The sequence below is a fragment of the Elgaria multicarinata genome, chromosome 1 (assembly GCF_023053635.1).
Source record: "Elgaria multicarinata webbii isolate HBS135686 ecotype San Diego chromosome 1, rElgMul1.1.pri, whole genome shotgun sequence".
Lineage (NCBI taxonomy): Eukaryota > Metazoa > Chordata > Lepidosauria > Squamata > Anguidae > Elgaria > Elgaria multicarinata.
The window spans coordinates 40,494,738-40,514,896 of record NC_086171.1 but is presented as its reverse complement, the minus strand read 5'-3'; the positions used below and the strand labels follow the sequence as shown (position 1 = coordinate 40,514,896).

Genomic DNA, 20,159 nt, shown 5'->3' with positions numbered 1-20,159 from the left:
GTTGTAAGGATTGCAGTGAGATTGTTTTAAACATGTGAGCGAACAATGTAAATGTAAAGTATTATCAAGTCCCTGAGGACTAGAAGAAAGACCCTTCCCACAGAGGGTAATTACAGGCCTTGGAAGCAGCATGGTCTCCTCACGAGCTTTTTGTGTCACCCCCTCAGAGAGCCCAGGCCCCAGTAAATGCCACCGGCATTCCAGCCATTCACAAAACCTTCTTATAAAATGTGCTGGTAATAATCTATATATACATATAAATAATGTATATGTAGACGTTTTCCAGTCTCCTCTCCCACCCCTTCCTCAAATGATGGCATGGAGGTGTAGATTGCAAAATACAATAGTGTGTGTGTGTGTGTGTGTGTGATGTGAAGGGGGCAGAATTGGTAGTTGGGAGGGATAGCTGTACGGGGAGAAGGGGGGGTACTTAGTTCTCCCTGATTGCCAATTCTCCCCTGCTCATGTCCTCCCCATTCCTGTAGTTAGTGATCTGAAAAACACAGGTTTGGGAATATATATTTGCTGAGGGTATGTGCAATTCCTATTTCCTGCTCCTGACACAACAGAATACAGCGTTGAGCATAAAACCATAATTTTCAATATTTTTCTCCAACATGAGGTTTATTTTGGCATTGCATGCTACTCACAAGTATTTATTTTCCTCTTTTAGTCTCCCAGAGTGAAAGAATCATTACAGAATTCTGAGGTAAGTTATTAATTAAGACTAATTTTAAGTCTCCAGGCAGGGTTTGCCTTCTATTTTTATGCTCTAGAACGTGCCAAGGTCATGATGAGCTCTCGGTATTAAAGACAACATTTTTCATAACCGTTTGCCAGCATTACAATTTTGGGTCAGCTTTTTAATTGTGCTTTTTTGGAATAATTATTTATGACTAAGTATAACTATCGCAATTAAATTATTTTGCGTGGGCATTATTACACAAACAAAATGTCATCTACAGATTTTGAGTACTGCTGATCAAATTTTAAAATAGTGAAATAAATATTGTTAACACAAAGCAATTACCAGCCAGTATGTTATACACAAGAGCATGCAATTCTGCAAACCAATTGTGACTTGAATATAAAAAGAGCCATGGTGGATCAGACCAAGAGTTCACCTGCTGACACAGGGGTCACCCAACTGCCTGTAGAAAGCCACAAGTAATAAGTATGTCCAGTAGCACCCTCCCACCATGTTCCCCGGCAACTGGGACGCAGAGGCTGACTGCCTCTGATACTGGAAGTAGCATTAGGTCTAGTAGCCATTGATAGCCTTCTTCTCCAGGAATTTGTCCAATCTCCCTTTAAACCTGTTCAATTTGGTGGCCATCATTACATCTTGTGGGAGGGAGTTCCATAGTTTAACTGTGCCCTGTGTGGAAAAGACTTCCTTCTATCTTTTCTGAATCTCCTTTCAACCAGCTTTATGGGTTGACCCCAGGTCCTAATATTGTGAGAGAGTGAGGAAAATGTCTCCCTATCCACTTTTTCTACACCATCCATATTTTTGTACACCTCTGTCATGTCTCCCCCTGTCTTGAGCAAAAGCTACAGCAGCCAGTTACAATATATTTTGAATTATGGTTTGTAACATGTCTTCCAGCACTAAATGATAAAATGTTCAGGGTGGGTCAGGGCAAGAGAAGAGGTTGTGAGGTACCATGGCGAAAAGAGGCATTCTCCTGGATAATGGGGCTGGATTCTGCCTTGGTAAAGTACATTGTTGGTGCTAAATAAATAAATAAATAAAATAATAATAATAATAAATCCAGCAAGTCTTGTGAGGTTTTCCTATGAGGGCAGGAGACTCTTGCCACAGGGCTAAGCTGCTCTTAAAAAGTCAAGAGGAGAACATAAGAAGAGCCATGCTGAATCAGACGAAAGCCCTGTTTATTCAGCTTATTTATTTATTTGTTACATTTATATCCTGCCTTTCCTCCAAGGTGTCCAAGGCGGTGTACATGAACCTCCTCCTGTCTATTGTATCCTCCCAACAATCCTGTGTGGTAGTTTAGTCTGAGAGTCAGTGACTGGCCCAAAGTCATCCAGTGAGTTTCATGGCCAAATGGGGACTAGAACCCAGGGTCCCAGTCCTGTTCTCTAACCACTGCACCACACTAGCATTCTGTTCACACCCTAGCCAACCGGCTGTTTGTGGGAGCAAGGCCAGGAGCGCATGGGAATAAGGAAACTGGTGAGGAGAACCTTTCAGTGATCACCTTAGCCACTGAGCGGCTCAAACTGCTGTAATTCCATCCAAGATGCGGCAATGTTGAATGTGTTAAGGAGGCATTTTGAGGTGAAACTACCCCTGACAGTGTTCAAGTGCTAGGAATCATTAAAATAAATATATCTTTGCTTTGTTTATTTATTTTTATTTATTACATTTTTATACCGCCCAATAGCCGAAGCTCTCTGCGTGGTTCACAAAAATTAAAACCATAATAAAACAACCAACAGGTTAAAAGCACAAATACAAAATGCAGTATAAAAAGCACAACCAGGATAAAACCACGCAGCAAAATTGATATAAGATTAAAATACAGAGTTAGAACAGTAAAATTTAAATTTAAGTTAAAATTCAGTGTTAAAATACTGAGAGAATAAAAAGGTCTTCAGCTGGCAACGAAAGGAGTGCAGTGTAGGCGCCAGGCAGACCTCTCTGGGGAGCTCATTCCACAGCCGGGGTGCCGCACTGGAGAAGGCCCTCCTCCTAGTAGCCACCTGCCTCACTTCCTTTGGCAGGGACTTCTAGAGAAGGGCCCCTGTAGATGATCTGGGCAGGTACATATGGGACGAGGCGTTCCTTCAAATAACCTGGCCCCAAACCGTTTAGGGCTTTGAATGTCAATACCAGCACTTTGAATTGGGCCCAGACCTGGACTGGCAGCCAATGAAGTTGTAAAAGGACTGGCGTAATGTGATCTCACCGGCAGAAGCACTTTGTCTGTCTTTTTTGGCAAACAAGTTTGAGGCAGTTGACGTGGGGCTGTCTTTCTTTCCCTGAAACTCACAAGTTGTATTGTTGTTGTTGTTTTAAAAAACATCTAGCTCTTTCCGTCAGCTGAGCCCACGGGCCCTTTGCTCAATATCCCAGCCCAGACTCCTGCTCAACTACCTCAGCCTGCAGGGCAAGCACCTGCACAACCTTCTCCAGCTGTCCCTGCTCCAGCTTCTCAGGCACCTGCGTCAGCTCCTTCGGCAGCACAGGTAAGGCCAGGGGATTCTGGAGAAGGCCTCCTGGATTTCTGGGCTAAAAGGAAGCAGAAGTAGCTGTGAAATATCTGCTGGAGTTTGAAACCTTCCCTGGGTGGACAATTGGATTGTTTAAATTGTTATATGCAAGGGCAGGAGTGGTGTTGGGGATGTGGGAAGGGCTGTGGTTGTATTATTATTATTATTATTATTATTATTATTATTATTATTATTATTATTATTGGACCGCAATACCTGACGGAACGCCTCTCCCGACATGAACCTACCCATACACTGCGCTCAACATCTAAGGTCCTCCTCTGAGTGCCTACTCCGAGGGAAGCTCAGGATGGCAACAAGGGAGAGGGCCTTTTCAGTGGTGGCCCCCCAATTGTGGAACAATCTCCCTGACAAGGCCTGCCTGGCTCCAACATTGTTTTCGGCGCCAGGTCAAGACTTTTCTCCCAGGCATTTAGCAATATGTAATGAGCCTGGGTTTGTTTTTGTATGTTTTTGTGGTTTTAAATCGCATGTTTTTGTGATTTTAATTTTTGTATATTGTTTTTAAGTGGTTTTTATCCTATGTAAACTGCCCAAAGAGCCTTGGCTATGGGGCGGTATACAAATGTTGTTGTTGTAGTAGTAGTAGTAGTAATAATAATAATAATAATAATAATTTATTGTTATTATTGTGAACCTCCCAGAGAGCTTCAATAGAAATATAGGAAATGAAATGAAATGTAGTCAGTGGTATAGAGCACATGTTTTACATGCAGAAGGTCCCATATTCAATTCCTGGCATCTCCACGTAATGCTGAGAGAAACTCCAAGGTTTCAGGCAAGTTGCTGCCAGTCAGTGGCAACAATGAGGCTTATGTGTTTTGCTCCCCTCACCCCCAAGTAGAGGAAATGTCCCAGAATGCGTCTTTCGACAGATGTTGCTAGACTTGTTCTCGTGGCTAAGTCTTGAACTACACGTACTGTGGACTTCATTTATTCATTCCTGTGTGTGGGGGGGGGTGTCACTTGACCTTTTCCACTCCTGTCATTTTTCAGCTTAAGTTTGTGCTCCCCGGGCTGCTTTTTCATCCCAGTGGGTAAAAAAATATATGCAGCCCTCTTCTGTTCAGAGAAGTTGGGGATGTGGGAGAGGCAGTAGCTCAGCAATAAAGCACCTGCTTTGCACGCAGAGGACCCCAGGACCCCTGGCAATTCCAGATGTTAAGCGTCTGGATGTAAAACAAGTGCATGTGTGTTGTCACTCTTTCTTTTTGCAAGCCTAAGAGAAGGACCCAAGAAGCACAAGGTCGCTGGTCAAAATGTCACTTGAGCTATGAGCAGACTCCGTAGCCCAGCCATTCTCCTCTCAGCCTCCGCATCTATGGGGCAAGCATAATCAGAACTAGCCTCCTTTGCAGGGCTATTTTGAGAAGTACTGAGATACTTCATCTGAAGCACTTTGAGCCATTTGTTGTGTCATCTGCTTTTATGTGGCTTGGAGTGTTTAATGCAAGTCTGGAGAACTTGTGCCCCTCCAGAAGTTTTGGCCTACAACTCCCAAGATCCCTTACCGCTGGCTGGAGCTGATGGGAGTTGTAGGCCCAAACCCTTGGAGGTCCACAAGCTGCCCAGCCCTGGTTTTAATATAAGGCCCATCTTTTACAGAGGGTTGAAGGAAAAACAAGTAAACTTGGGTTTCTTAATGCAGAGCCAATGTCTGCCAAAGTCAACCCATACTTGAGACATCTTGGAGCGTGTCTTGCAGTTGTGCCAAATCATGGCGCCTTGACGATGGCTGCCGGATGATGATAACTGTTATATGTGAAGAAGTGGCTGGCTGTTCTTGTAGTTGGGGTGAGGCCTGTAACATTGGGAAGAGGCGGGGGATCGTTCTCCTGCCGTGACTCTAACAAGTCTGCTGGGAATAGTTTGGCGGCGCTTGTGGCTAGAGTAACACTTGAGGGCTTCAGCTTTTTCCTAGAAACATTTTCATGGTTTTTGGAGCCGGGCTATATATAAACCTGTTGAGCTCACAGGGCTCCTGTTCCTTTCTTGACAGCACATTAATCTTCGAAGACAAACCTTGGCATCTGCTCTTCTTGGATTCCAGTTGGCTAAAATTAAATAGCACTTACTTGGCTTAGGGTCTGCAGATGTTCTCTGTGTGCAGGTCCAGCAATGAAATACTTGAGGGCCCGGCCTCCATTTCAAAACAAGCCCTGGATATCCATGGCTGTGTCTGAACAGATCCCCAACAGCTGTAAGACATGACAGCTGTAGCGTCATTGACGTCAGCAGAGAACTATGTAGAGCAAGAGGCCTTCAGGGACCCTGTTCAGTTTATCCCCATCACAACCTATGCCAGGGTGGCCCGCCCGAGGGCTGCGTCTGACCTTTGCCCTATCCTTTTTCTCCAGCCCCCTCTATGTATATCATGTGGCAAGGCGCCAGTTCTAACCTTGCAGGCACCTCTCCCATTGAGAAATGTGGCTGCCCCAGAAGCTTCTGGGGCAGTTTTGGAAGGAGCATCTGCTAAGTTCTCCAGGGCCAGGAAGCCGCTTTATACATCAGGTCAGACTACTTGTCCATGGGGCCAGATATTGTCTGCTCTGATTGGTAGCAGCAATCCAGGGTCTCCGTCTGAAGAGCTTTCCATCACCTAATGATGCGTTCAACTGGAGATGCCCGGATTGAACCTGGCACTTCTTGGGTCCACTCCCTGTTCTCTACCACTGAGCTATGATCCCTTAAAGATACAGCGGCACAGCGGCCACGTGTCTTACTCTGAAACCATCTATCTGAAGGAATGTCAGAGGACAGTCTTCTGTTTAAAGGCATCCTTTTTTCAAAGGGACTTCCCTGACCCCTTCCAGGTTAAAGATAAAGAACCGTAAAAAGGGAAGAGCAGCAGGGACCTTGAAGCTGCCCATTTACAGCACCTGGGAATCAGATTGAGTAGGCACACAGCACACCTGGTCACTGTCTTCCCCATTACAATAAGTTGTATTACAATTATTTATCAATTTGCGTCTACACATCAATTCGCTTATGCAAACTTCATTTTTGTTCTCTCTCTTTTTCTTTTTCTTTTGGCAATGGTTAAGTTTTACAGGGAGGCCAGACTCTCTCTAGCCCAGAGAGGGGACAGTGACATCATAGCTGGGGAGGGGGCTGTGCGGTCTTATGTTGAAATGAATGCAGAGCTGGAATTGGCCTGAAAGGCTGTCTAGTCTAAACGGTCCCCACCTCCCTGCAGAAAGATGCAACCACCCATCAGCTGCTCTGTTCCTCCTTCCCCCCCCCCCCCCAGTGTGCATAACTGAATCTACTCCACCCCGATAGCAACAAGTGTGTACCCTTCAGAAAGTCTTATTTACTCACTGCAATTTTGCTGTATTTTCCTCCCCCTGCCCCCTTTTAGGGGAGGAGGGGCTTGCTGAACGTATTGCATAGTTCATTGAAGAGTTGTCTTTGCTCTATATTGCACTGATTCCTTGCTGTGTAAGATTCCTCTGCACTGTAGTATACTAGGGAAGCTGTTAAATATAGCATGAGAAAACTTTGTGGGCGGAGGAAGTGCTTCAGAGCAAAAGAGTAAAACAAGTCAAACCATGAACTGTGGGACAAGGACAAATAAATCCCATGGAGTCAGATAGCGGATCTGACGTGGGTTAGGAAAGGTGTGTGTGTGGGTCAGCAGGGAGTGATTCCACCCTGAATATTCTTTCAAATATTGCTGATGGATCAAACAATGAGCAAAATCCATCCAGCAAGTTTTCCCAGAGACTGCTTCTGACAGGTCCCTTAGGCCTTTTTCAGACCGCTTGACAGACCAGGGCTTTTGGCCTTTCAGCAATGCCCCTGTCCAAACAGGGCGGCACTGCTGTGCCCACCAAGATGGCGCTTCAATCTGGGTGACCCTTCTGCAAACCCCTACCCTTTCCCTATCAATTTCTCACAGAGGGCTTCTTGCCCATGGCCAAGACAAACAGGTGGCTTGCAGGGAGTAGAACCACTCCTCCATCTCTGCTCTGAGAATGCTGACAGAGATCAATTCACCCAGATTGTGACATTCCAGAGGCCGACCAGGCCCAAAGCCTTCCAGACTACTTCTAATTAAATCTTAGCCAAAACTACAAGACCTCGTGACCCTACCTTCTATCCCTGACAGTTTCCCTGGCTCTGTCTTGGTGTATTTCATATTATAGTGTCTTGGAATCGTCAGATTTCTGTTCCATCATCTTATGATTCTTCTGTGTTTTGATGCTGCAGAAACTTCCAGCAGAGCGCCTTCTCTTCCTCTGATATTTCCCCTTCCTCTTTTTTTATATAAGGCACCTGCTGCCCCTGCACAAGAGGAACCGAAGGTCCCCATCAGCCTCGTTCTAAGGTTAAGGTAAGCACGTTGTGTCAGCAAGTGGACATCACCCAGGTTTAACCAGCAGGCTGTCGTTCGACGCCAGCCTTGGTTTGAGAGGCAGTATGTGGGTCTAGTGCGGAGAGTGTGGCTAGGGAGACCTTTTTTCTCCCTCTCTCAAAATACTAGAATCCAATGGGTCATCCCTGAAGCTGATTGGTGGGAGATTCAGGACAAATAAAAGGAAGGACTTCTTCACACAGCGCGTAGTTAAATGATGGACTTCACTACCACAAGGTGCAGTGATGGCCACCAATTTGGATGGCTTTAAAAGGGAGTTGGATAAATCCCTGCGGGAGAATGCTATCAATGGCTACTAGTCCTGATGGCTATGTGCTACCTCCAGTATCTGAGGCAGTAAGCCTGTGTGCACCAGTTGCTGGGGAACATGGGTGGGAGGGTGCTGTTGCACCCATGTCCTGCTTTGTTGGTCTCCTGGTCAACAGCTGGTTGGCCAGTGTGTGAACAGAATGCTGGACTACATGGACCCTCTGTCTGATCCAGGATCAGAGCACTCATTCTTAAGTTCTTATGTGCTTAACATTTTCCCTCCCTGCAAGAAGCTATCCACCCTTGGGAAGGTTTTTTGAGGGCTGAAGAGCTGTGTGCAGAGGTGAAAGTGAGCACTCATTCAGACTATAGGCCATGCTTCTTGCCCTCATTCTGAATTCACATTGCAACATGGCCACATAGCCATATCTGGCTTGATGGTAGGGTAATGCCATCATGCCAAACACATCTTCACCAATTGGCTGGGATCATATAGGAAGTGTGAAAGATTTCTGGCAGTGATCAGACTGCAAATATCGGTGGAAAAGGTTAGTAGTTTTAGGGAAGGTTTTCCCCAGCCACCTAAACCTTCACATAATTGGGATAGCCCTATTATGTAATAAGACACAGCCCTATTATTTTTAATGCACCACCTGCTTCCCTGCTCTACTCTAGTTTCTCAGCCTTTGCCAGACAGGTCTCTGCTTCTGCATTTTCTCTATTGCTAAGTGGACTTCATTTTCAGCATGCGAAAGCCTACAATGGTAGCAGAGTCCTACATATTTATTTTACAGCCACATTTAATACTAGTCAGCTAAAGATGCAGTCTCTGGCTTTGGCCTGCTGATGGCCAAACAAAGTTGTATTTGTGAATTTTTCAGGGCATTCTAGATTGCAACCCAGTGACTGTGGAACCCAGAGCTCCCTTTTCAAACTGAGTTTAGCCTGTTCTTTTTCCTCTTCATAATTATTGAGTAACGAACTTTAAACCAGAGACAATCCACTCCTATATCGGGCACAACAGTATGCTCCAGGGGCCAAAAGTGCATTTTGCCATGCAAATTGATCCTGTCACAAGCAGTCGGGTTCCATAATATATTTGGTGCCATCTAACTTTAAAGAGTCTGTCTGCACCCGGACGTAACATGTTGCATACGAAATCCAAAAGAGATGTAAATTCAATTGTGGATTATGTCCTTCTTAAAACATAAATGTTTATCTTTTGTGAACAAAACTCCAGGTAAACCTTTTACCCTGCTTGACTATAAATTGGTGTAATGTTGTTAGGACTGGGTAAAATTAGCTGGGAGCTGTGTCTAGCCTGCTGGTTTGCCATCGTTGCTTTAATGGAAGAATAAAAAGGGTTTTACATTTCTAATGCTGTTCTTAACCCTTAGAATTTAACTTGTGTTTTTCTCCACCCTAACAGGAATTCTAAAAAAGAGCTCAACGACATCCGATTTGAATTCACCCCAGGAAGAGGTGAGAGGGGTGTGTGTGGGAAATAGGAGCGTACTGGTTGTGGGGCAAGAGAAATCTTCTTCAGGAGTGCTGCTAATGTTGTTGTCGTGTTTCTCAGAACACTCCTGCTTTCGATGGGAGGCAAACGATGAGGCTTGCTAAATAATCTACAAAGCTTTTATTAAGCAACAAATGTCTCTTCTACCTGAAGAGAGTCTAACCTCTTGGAAACGTCCCCCTAGGCAAAACTATGCAAACTAAGCAAGACAATTGACCATTTAAGAAGAATAGGAAGCCACTTCCCAAATGCCCATAACTTCAGAGCGCCTGGTGCGGAGGCAGGTTCTGGCGTAATCAAACTGACTTTCTCATGCCTTCCTTCCGCGCCGTGCGTTTGAGCTTAAGACGAACCCTAGCATCAGCTAACTTGTCGGGACGCTCACCTCCGGAAGAAACCTCACTTCCCACTGGGTGTGTAGGATTTGGCCTTGAGAAGATAAGCTCTGGAGAGGGCTGACTCCCAGCTGGGGAATCGCCTGTGAGAGCTTCTTCCCCCACTGGTACAGGCTGGCTGGTATCCGGTGCTGTGTCTTCTAGTTCTGAATCTGATTCTGATTGATTACCTGAAACATCTTCTCCCAAAACAGGGGAAGTAGGGCTAGATATGACAGTTGTTGTGTCTGTATGGATTTGGCTTTAACCCCAGAATAGCTGGGGGAAGGACACATCCAGAACACATGCAAAATGCTACAATTGAATCCATGATCTCTTAAGTATGGGACTGGTGTGGCTACAGATATTAGTAGCAAGTCAGAAGCACGGGTGCTCCTTTTCCATGTTATAAACAGGAGGGACAGGGAACGCACCCACCCTCCGCCATTGCCTGCAGTGCCTGAAGGTGAACCACTAGCAGGTTGGGTTGTTTTTAGCAAAGAGAATGATGAAAGCTAGAAGTTTGTTTGCAAGGCAGGCTGTTCTGCTTGGGTGTAGTGGCAACCAAGAGTAAGTCAGCAGAGCCCGTAGGAATCGGGACTGCAACTGATATGAGTTTCCCAGCTCAAGACTTCTGCAGTTATGTTTTAAGAAACATCCCGAGGGGATAATATTCAGGGCTTGATTTCAGCTGGGCTGCAGACTCTTCTGAGCACCATGCAGAGTGCTTTTCCTTCCCAGATGAGCAACCGCAGCTCGATCCTGTGTAGTCTGAGGGCGCATCTACACCAAGCAAGATATTCCACTATGAAAGCGGTATGAAAGTGGTATATAAAAGGCAGGAGCCACACTGCTGCTTTATAGTGGTATTAAAGTGCACTGACAACTGTTGGGACCCATTGACACATACCATATACCGCTTTCATAGTGCTTTATCCTGCTTGGTGTGGCTCCTGCCTTTTATATACCGCTTTCATAGTGGAATATCCTGCTTGGTGTAGATGAGCCCTGAGATAAAAAAAAGATAGATAGCTTACAGATAGATAGGTTGCCGGGACTTCACTTTTCAGTTTATGAAATTATTTTATTTCCCCGTTCCCTCCCTTTCTGGATACAATTCATTCAGGATAGGTTACGATAAATAAAATAATACATGCATACATAATATCGAACAAATAGCAAATAGACTTTGGTGTCCGCTACCTACACATTTTAAAATCTAAATTGTTTTAGACTGGTTGTATGCAAATATGACGTCTTTTAATTATGATCTTTCCAGATACTGCTGATGGAGTATCCCAAGAACTCATCTCAGCTGGTCTTGTGGATGGCAGAGACTTAGTAATAGGTAACAGTGCTGTTTCCCCTTAACCCTGCACTGATCTTGTGGGTAAAAGTTGCCTTATTTTTTCCCCAGCCCAAGGGGGGGACCAACTATCCTTCTTTATGGCAGTATATCCCTATACAGTATTTTGGGAAAACTTGTTTGTAAATATGCTTAAATTTGCCATCTTTGTGTGTCCACCTTCTGTGCCGTTTCAGTTGCTGCAAACCTACAAAAAATTGTTGAAGAGCCCCAGACGAATCGATCTGTCACTTTCAAACTGGTATTTACTATTTTCCCCTTATTAATCTGATTTATGCTTCTGCTCCAGGCTTCTTTAGGGCATCTGGGTATACTTATTTAATGCACTGTTCCTTAAACTGGGGTCTGCTTTCAGATAGTTCACACAGTCGTAGCAGAAATAGTAGTGTGCAACGGGAGATGTTCATTTCTCTTCTGCAAATTGATAGACATTGGGGCAAGACTGCTTCGTTTTCATAGGACCTTTGAGATCAATTGATATTCACAACAGTGGTTACTTGAATGCTAAGACTCTGTTGTGGATATCCTGGTTTTGTTTCTTAGTGCTTTTTTTAAAAAAATGATGTGGCTATTTTTAGCTCTTTGGAGTTGTGGACCCAACTGGATCAAAAGGCAGGGTAAAAGTATCACTCCCTCTATTAGCGATGTTTGGAGGTGAGTGCCAACCATAATGTAACCACCCAAAGCAGGACCATCCACATGCAAGAAGGAGGTCTCCAGCATGCTTGGAGGGAACCAAAAGATCGCGGAAGTTCAAAAATTCCTAAAAGGGCGAAAACAAGCAAACTGCCCAGTGAGCATACGAAGTGTTGCGGGAGCAGGATAGAAGGGAGTATCCTGGAAGAGGTTATGGCTGGTTGGCTAGAACTCTGAACAGGAGTACTTCAGACAGCTCTAGAAAAAGGACTTTATTTATCCAGGACAAGTGGGACTGCAACAAAATGTTGCAAGCACCACCAAGAACTGCAGTGCTGTTGAACTGATGCTCTAGAGATGAGTATCTCTAATTTAAATCCTTCGCTAGCTTAGGAATGCCTTCCCACTACCTAAATCTGCCTACCCACTACCTTCTGTCCCATGTGTTCCTTTCAAGCTGCATTGGAGTGCAGGACAAACTGTGTTTTTAATTTTGCTCTACAAAGAACATGCAAACCTGAACTCTGGTCTGGAGTAAACAACATTTACCTTTCACTGTTTGAGTGAATTGCTTTCTTGTGGACCTTAACGCACCAAGGATCTAAGCTGATGCTTCTCTCCCAGCCATGCTTCCCTGTGTGTGTAATTGACTGGAGTGTCTGTGCAACAAGAGCAGTCCCTGGCATCCTGCGTTTGTATGAGTGAGAAAGAACATGGGGCAGGAGTTGGGATATTTCACATATGAGGGCCAGCGTCAAGGGCAGGCATGGCCAGGCATCTGCTGAGGGTGCACACCCCACCAGGGGCCCACCGACAAGAGCCGCTTCTGCTCTCCACCATGGCAAGCTGCCTGTTCACCTGCCTCTCCCTCTGGCCCAGACAATGGTGGTGGTGCCAAGGCGGAGTGGTAGATGCTACTGCATACTTGCTCACTGGCTCTTTGTCTGTCAAGTAAGCAAGTGGTAGCAATGATAGAAGAGAGATGAGGAGCAAGAGCACTGGTGGCAATGGTGATGAGAAGGTGGACTCACTGAGGGAGGGTGCCCATTGAGGGAGCGTTGGCCAAGGGCCCTCAAAAACTTGGCCTGGCACCATATCTGCTCTCTCTAAATTGCCATTCATAAGAACATAAGGAGAGCCACGCTGGATTAGACCAAGGGTCCATCTAGTCCAGCATTCTGTTGACACAGTGGCCATCCAGCCATCGGCCAGGGACCAACAAAGCAGGTCGTGGTGCAACAGCACCCTCCCACCCATGTTCCCCAGCAACTGCTGCACACAGGCTTACTGCCTCAGACACTGGGGGTAGCACCTAACTATCAAGGCTAGTAGCCATTGATAGCCTTCTCCTCCAGGAATTTATCATCTAGAAATTTCAACAAAAGCTTGATGATCTTTTCTTTACAAGTTTGCCGGCCTCTTGGTTGCAGAAAGAAACCTAAAACCAGATTGCTCTAAACCAGTCTTCCCGAAGTTGGTACTTTCGAGATGTTATGATCTTCAGATCCCATCAGCACCTGGCAGCATGGCCAGTGGGCAGGAATTTTGGGAGTTGTAGTCCAAACCATTTGGAGGACCAGGTTGGGAATACTGATATGGAGCACAGAAAAGGCCCTGGTTCTGATTTCACTGCCTAGGCCAGCCTTCCTCAACCTGGGGCGCTCCAGATGTGTTGGACTACAACTCCCAGAATGCCCTAGCCAGCTGGCTGGGGCATTCTGGGAGATGCTGTCCAACACATCTGGAGCGCCCCAGGTTGAGGAAGGCTGGCCTAGGGAATGAGATGTGTTGTTGTTTTCATTGAGCACAGATCTCAGTCATACTTGATGGGCTCCAGTCTGCTTCCCTGTCTTTCACACACTGTCACCTCACGTACTGTTTCCTTGTCACCCCGTGGACAGCTCTAAATCCCACCTCTTCTTTTTTCAGCCCTTTTACAAGAAATTAACCCAAATTTATCACCCAATTAAACTATTCCAGCGAAGCCAGTTCTATGCATTCTTGCCTAGTTTAGCTATTTTATTTTTTATTCTAAAATAAAATAAAATAGTTGTATATTGAACTTCCAGTCTCGCCTGCCTAGAAGATGGATGACAAACCAGAGCCTTGTCAGAAGATCTTAAGGTCCACATGGAGGAGCTTGCATAGCTCATTCCAATCACAGAACTTACAAACAATGGCACAAAAGTTACTTAACCCGCTCCCTGCCCACCCAGCCCAATATAGATATAGACACACATCCCCACCAGTGTAAATCCCTTTGTGACTATTTGCCACAGTTTCCAATGCGTCCGTTGGTGGGGTTGTGCGAAGAACCCATTCTCATCTAGTTAACACAAAATCCCCTACCTGCTGGCCCAGAGGTAATTTCTTACTTGACAAGGGCAAATGGCGATTGGTGAATTTTGGTAAATTTTACATCACCACATCTAAAAAAAGATATTATAGAGACGGAAAAAGTGCAGAAAGGGGCAACTAAAACGATCAAGGGACTGGAACATCTCCCCTATGTGGGAAAGTTAAAAGAGCTGAGGTTGTTCAACTTGGAAAAAAGGAGGCTGAGGGGAGACATGATAGAGATGTACAAAATTATACATGGTGTGGAGAGTGTGGGTAGGGAGACATTTTTCTCCTTCTCCCATAATACTAGAATCCAGTGGGATCATCCCATGGAGCGTATTGGTGGGAGATTCAGGACAAATAAAAGGAAGGACTTCTTCATACAGCACACAGTTAAACTATGGAACTCACTACCACAAGATGTAGTGGTGGCCACCAATTTGGATGCTGGGGTGGGTGGGGGGCAGGGGGGTTGGATAAATTCCTGGAGGAAAAGGCTGTCAATGGCTACTAGCCCTGATTAATTAATTAATTAATTAATTAATTACATTTTTATACCACCCAATAGCCGAAGCTCTCTGGGCGGTTCACCTGATGGCTATGTGCTACCTCCTGTATGCAGCAGTTGCTGGGGAACATGGGTGGGAGGGTGCCCTTGCATCCATGACCTGCTTTGTTGGTCCCTGGTCGACAGCTGGCTGGCCACTGTGCGAACAGACTGCTGTGAACAGACCCTTGGTCTGATCCAGCATCAGGGCTCTTCTTACGTTCTTAAATTGCAGGAATGCGTCTTTGCATAGAATTCCCGAGCATTAAACAAGCTGAAACGGTGGCTTGTGCCCTCTCTCCATTCCTTGTAATGCCTCTTACAGTTGTTGTGCTTCTACCTCTGTCTTTTCAGGCATCCGGTGTTGAAGGCTCTGACATCCCTGACGACAGCAAACTCATTGGGTTTGCCCAACTCAGCATCAACTAAAGCAACACTCCCAGACGATGGTCCCCGTGGGTGCAGCTTTCGAGCGCTTCTGTCGGCCTAAAAGCGAAACCACTACTGCCAAAGAACCAAACTACAGTCCCCTTTCTTAGAAGCTTGACCCTGGTTCGTTTCCCAAGTAGTGTCACAGTGTCTCCCAGCACCAGTGTCCCGCACCACAGCCGCCCTTAAAGACCGTCGGCTTCTCTTCCTTCCTCCCAGATGTGCAGACCCATCCATTCATCCGCCTGCATGTTTGTAGTCTATTATTGCCTTAACTATTTAAAACAAAACAGAAAAAAACAGATATACTACTGAGAGTACGAAACAGGGGTTCCACTACTCTTTACAACTGTCTTGCCGTGATGGATTTCTTTGTTTTGTGAATCATGTTTGTTCGGCTGCATTGTTGCTGCTTAACCTGTGCTTGTTTGGCATTGGGGGCTGCAGGTTAAAAAAAAAATGAACAGCGGTGACAACCCCCCTTATAACCCCTTTATCCAACCTTGTGTCCTCTAGGTGTTTTGGATTACAACTCCCAGCATTCCTTACCATTGGCAATGCTGGCTGGGATTGATGGGTGTTGGGGTCCAAAATCTAGAGGGCTCCAGATTTGTAGCATATTGGAAACCAGACTGAATCATTGTACAAACCTAGTGAAGTCCTTTGGTTTAGCAGCCTTTGAGGGAGCTTATTTAACAGATCCAGGGCAGCAAAGAAATTGCTTTGCCTGCCCTGCGATTAGCCTTAATCTCATTAATGCAAAATGTTGTAAACTTGGAAAAACATCGTGGTTTGTGTCTGTATGTGTGTCGCTGGGGTGGGGTGGGTGAAGGTTGCCACTGATCACGCTAGGCCACTTGTTTCTAGAGCAGCCTTCCCCAACCTGGTGCCCTCCAGATGTGTTAGACTGCAACTCCCATCATCTCCCAGCCAACATCTGGTGGGCTCTAGGTTGGGCAAGGCTGTTCTAGAGCACCATGTGCTCTATGTTTACTCTTTACAATCCATTTGTACGATGTATGTGATGGGGCCTCCCTTGCTGCATATTTCTAAACATGGAAAAGTTCTCTAAAACCAAAATTTCTGTCCCAGGAATTGTGTTACACTCTTATCAAGATTGCTCTGTTCCCCAAAGCACACCTCACTCGTATTATTGTTTGATGGGTAACAGTGTGTGAGAAAGAGCCCTTAGAGTGTATCTGCCCTACACAACTAAATTGTTTTCAAACCTCCTTAAAACTGTTGTGTGTCCTGACTATGGAACCGTGGGAATTGTAGTTCTGCAGAGTGTTTAAACAAAAACATCTTAGTATGCTAGTTGACAGTTTCCAGTGTTGTTTTAAGAATAGCAGGTTAATTTTGAAGGTCTCTTCAAACGACACATTTCTCTCGTCATGGGATTGTCTCTGCAACCACTTTGTGAAAGGAGCCCCTTGTAAGTAGATGGGTATTGTAATTTTGCGAAGTTTGATGGGTGTAGGTTTAGTCTTTAGGGTAGGGAGGTATGTGGACAGATGCACAACCATTCATAAAATCAGATGCTCTCCATACATAGATATTAGTTGATCATGCGGTCTGGCAAATGGAAGTAATGTGTTGTGTGTGTGTGTGTGTGTGTGTGTGTAGATGTGTGCTTCTACTGAAACCTTTCCTGACTGTTTTAGTCTCCGAGAACATTTCATCAGTGCGTTCAAGATAAAAATGCATTTGTCCTTTTTCTTTTTCCGCACAAACTGGTACATATGGAACTGCCCCTGTTCAATTTTTACAGCAATAAAAATATTGCCGGTAGATACATACACGGCAAGGTTTAAGCTCTGGGCAAGTTTGTCCCTCCTGCTGCACTAACTGCTTGGAATTTGCAAAACTGTTTTTTTATACTCTCAGCTCAAGTGTCAAAGTTTGATCAAGATGATGTAACTGAATCCAATATAGCTCATGTTTAGTATTTTTTTAAGAAATGAGTATTTGGCAGTGTGTGTCTCTCCCCCCTCCCCCCATTTTTTGAATTTCTACATATAAATTATACTTTTTAGTTTGAGAAAAGAAACACTTGTAATGCAATATGTGAATAATAAAATGGTGTTGGGTCCTCCCTACACGCCCATACACCCTGCCCCTCTTGCACAGTGGGGGCTTTTGTGTATCACTGCTTGGCTTTGAAGTATTTTATACGATGAAACTGTATTCAACCTGTAATTAATTTACATACCAAACGATTTGAACGGAGTTGTCATTTTGGCCCACTGCCTTATAATGTGCACAGAGTAGGCCCAGTAGGGACCATGGTTAAATCACTGGGAGGTGGTTTACAAATTTTCTTCCTTTGCACCTCTCTTTTCTCCGATGTGAATTCCTCTCTGCCGCCCTCTTCCTTTGCCATCCTTAGCCATGGTTTTTATATTACAGCTGATCCGATTTTAACCGCAGTTAGCTTTAACCGCAGAGTTTTGAGGCTGGTTTATAAGCGCAGACGATTAAGGTCGAGAAGGGAGAAGGCTTTGGAGCAGGAGGGCGCGTGCAAGTTCGCATTCCCCCATCTGAGCTCTTAACTACGATTTAAGAGATAGCCAGCGTTAATTTGCACACATCGGCCCACTGTTGGTGTGGGAGAAATTGGGAAACTTGGATTCGGTAGGGATCTTTTGTTTTCGAAGTCTTACAAAATATGTTTATATATTTTTGTTCTCTATGAGCAGTTATGGAAGCTTCCTTTTCTTTTTTAAAAAAATGGCATTTTTTTTTATAGCTTTTAAGCCTGTAGTTTTAATATTGGCTAGATCCACCAATAGGTCACAAGCAAAACTGCTAGAAAGGAGGGGACAAAATGAAGCAAGGAAGGACAGGGAAGCGGAAGAGCTTTGATAGAACCATAATGTGGAGGGAGAGTGAAATCAGTTTTGTTTGGGCTTTGCGTGTGAGTGTTGGAAGTTCTAGTGCTCCCTACTTATCCCTTCTAGAACACCATTTTTTTCTTTTTTGTGCTTATGGGCTTATATGAGCAGGCTGGAGCCTGCACATTCACAAAAACTGATGGGTAGTTTAAATCTTTCTTTTTTTAAAAAAAACTTTATGGGAGAGGCAACAACGGAGAGTCCTTGGTCAACTTTTGGGTGGGCCTCTGACAGGGATGTGGGGTCCCCACATGGATGATCGCAGTGGCCCTCGGAGGCTCCACAGTGATCATTGGCTTCTGAAGCCCTCACCTGCTTCAGGTGGGCAGGAAGTCCTTTGGAGCCTGTGATGTCACGTCACTAAAGTGGGCAGAACGTGCCTCAAGCCCCGCCCCCTTGAACATGCTCCGCCCAACCTTTTGCTGAAACAGATCCCAGCCCTTGAAGATGGAAGGTCCTGGTCTTAGCCTGGGGTGGCCATGAGGGGTGGGGAACTTTGGGGAAAGTAGAATGTACCCTCCCCACTCCATCCAAATTGCCCACCTGTCTTCAGCTATGGAGACCAAATTATTCTGGTACAGTATTACTTCACTTTTGCCTGCATGCTGTGCATACCTTTGTTGTACTTCTCACTGGATTAGGACTCCTTACTAATCCTATGCAGTATCTATTTATTTCCACCCGTTTCTGTCTAACCCAGGTCTAGCAGACAATAGTATCCATGCTAGCTCTTTCCTTGGTGTTTGTTTTTTTAATGATCCTCAACTACCCTTTGCTATTAGTTTTCTAGGCACTTGTCTCTTGGTGGTAGTATGTTTTTCGTTTCGTTTTTTCTTGGGATACTAAAAGTGCTAGATGACTATTTTGTTCTTGAGGTTCAAAAGTGCCAATGATTTTTTTTTTTTTTAAAAAAAGAAATTATTTCTAACCTTTTTACCCTTACGGATCAAAGGGTTTTTATTTTGGGTAAATTCTGAACTTGAACCTAGAAATCAGTTGGTATTTTTTTAAACTTAGTTGCTATTCTTAAGGATGATGATGATGTATTAATATAACAAGAACCTCTACACAATTTTGTTGTACTGTAGATTTTAATGAAAGATGTAAAATATTCAGCCTTTTTTCTTTGACTTTGTATTTTACTGCATGTATTTCTCTAATTTTTAATCAATAATAAAAAAATTGTCCGATGCTTTTGCGGAGTGGATTACATATTACAGATTCCCATTCCTCTTTCCGGCAAATTTCCCAAATAGCTTGCCTCAGTTGCATCACATACATACAAGAGAATAACCACACTATTATAAATTGATAAACATCTTATTTAATGCTTAAAAATGTACTTTGTTCAAGTGAATGTTGAAGCAGTTAAACATTTAAAAATGTGCTTTTGGTCTCATGAGAAGTACAATTTTATGCAGCCTTACAAATAAGTCTGCAAGTTTCTAATTCTTCTGTCAACACATGCCAGTAACTAATGTTAGTCATTTGTGGCTCCAAAAATCTAACTACTATAACGTTTCTGATCACCTGGAGGCAATTAAGCAGCTTTCCACATAAGATTAAAAGGATGAATCTGTTTACAGTTCAATGTTGGAGCAGCTGTGGGAACTTTGTGTAGCCACCAAAATTCTTCCTTTTGCAACTGGGTTTCTGAGTTGTGCCATGAGCTACGACCTCTGGCCAATGAGTGCTCTTGAGGTGTGCACACATGTTCTGACGTGAGTATTTAGAACACCGAGTTATATAGGTATTGGGTGGTGGTGGTGCCATTGCTCAGTACTAGAGTATATTCCTTGCAAGCACAAGTTGATTGGAAGATTTATATTTGAAATGCATTGGGCTTAATCATCCTTCTGGGTACCTGGAGGTTCAGCCCCACACCAGCACCTGCCTTTCCTTTATTCAGTGCCTTCCTATGTTTTCTTCTTTGGCATTTTCAACCATATATGACGCTGACCAGCGGGAACAAAAGAGCCTTTGGAGAGCTGCTGCTGGCTGACCTCTCTCGTGTGAGGGGTGTGTGTGTGTTGAACTAGAACATGGTGTGTTAAACTTAGTTGAGCAAGGGTACATACATGGGAAGCATGTGCTAAGTGCACTCTTGCTTAAGAACATAAGTGATGCCAAGTCCAGTGATGCCAAGTCATTCCAGAGAAATTGGCT

The 20,159-nt window shown here is 44.5% G+C and overlaps 1 protein-coding gene across 1 annotated transcript in view; it reads left to right on the top strand.

The window, feature by feature from the left end:
- Positions 1-18,893, top strand: part of OXSR1 (oxidative stress responsive kinase 1) — a 111,546-nt gene extending 92,653 nt beyond the window's left edge. The window contains exons 12-18 of the mRNA XM_063126437.1: positions 674-709; positions 3,058-3,216; positions 7,536-7,597; positions 9,318-9,370; positions 11,061-11,129; positions 11,324-11,388; positions 15,025-18,893. Of these exons, the coding sequence (XP_062982507.1) occupies positions 674-709; positions 3,058-3,216; positions 7,536-7,597; positions 9,318-9,370; positions 11,061-11,129; positions 11,324-11,388; positions 15,025-15,099 (519 nt within the window). The 3' untranslated portion in view covers positions 15,100-18,893. The remainder of the gene's footprint in view (positions 1-673; positions 710-3,057; positions 3,217-7,535; positions 7,598-9,317; positions 9,371-11,060; positions 11,130-11,323; positions 11,389-15,024) is intronic.
- Positions 18,894-20,159: the final 1,266 nt, after the last annotated feature.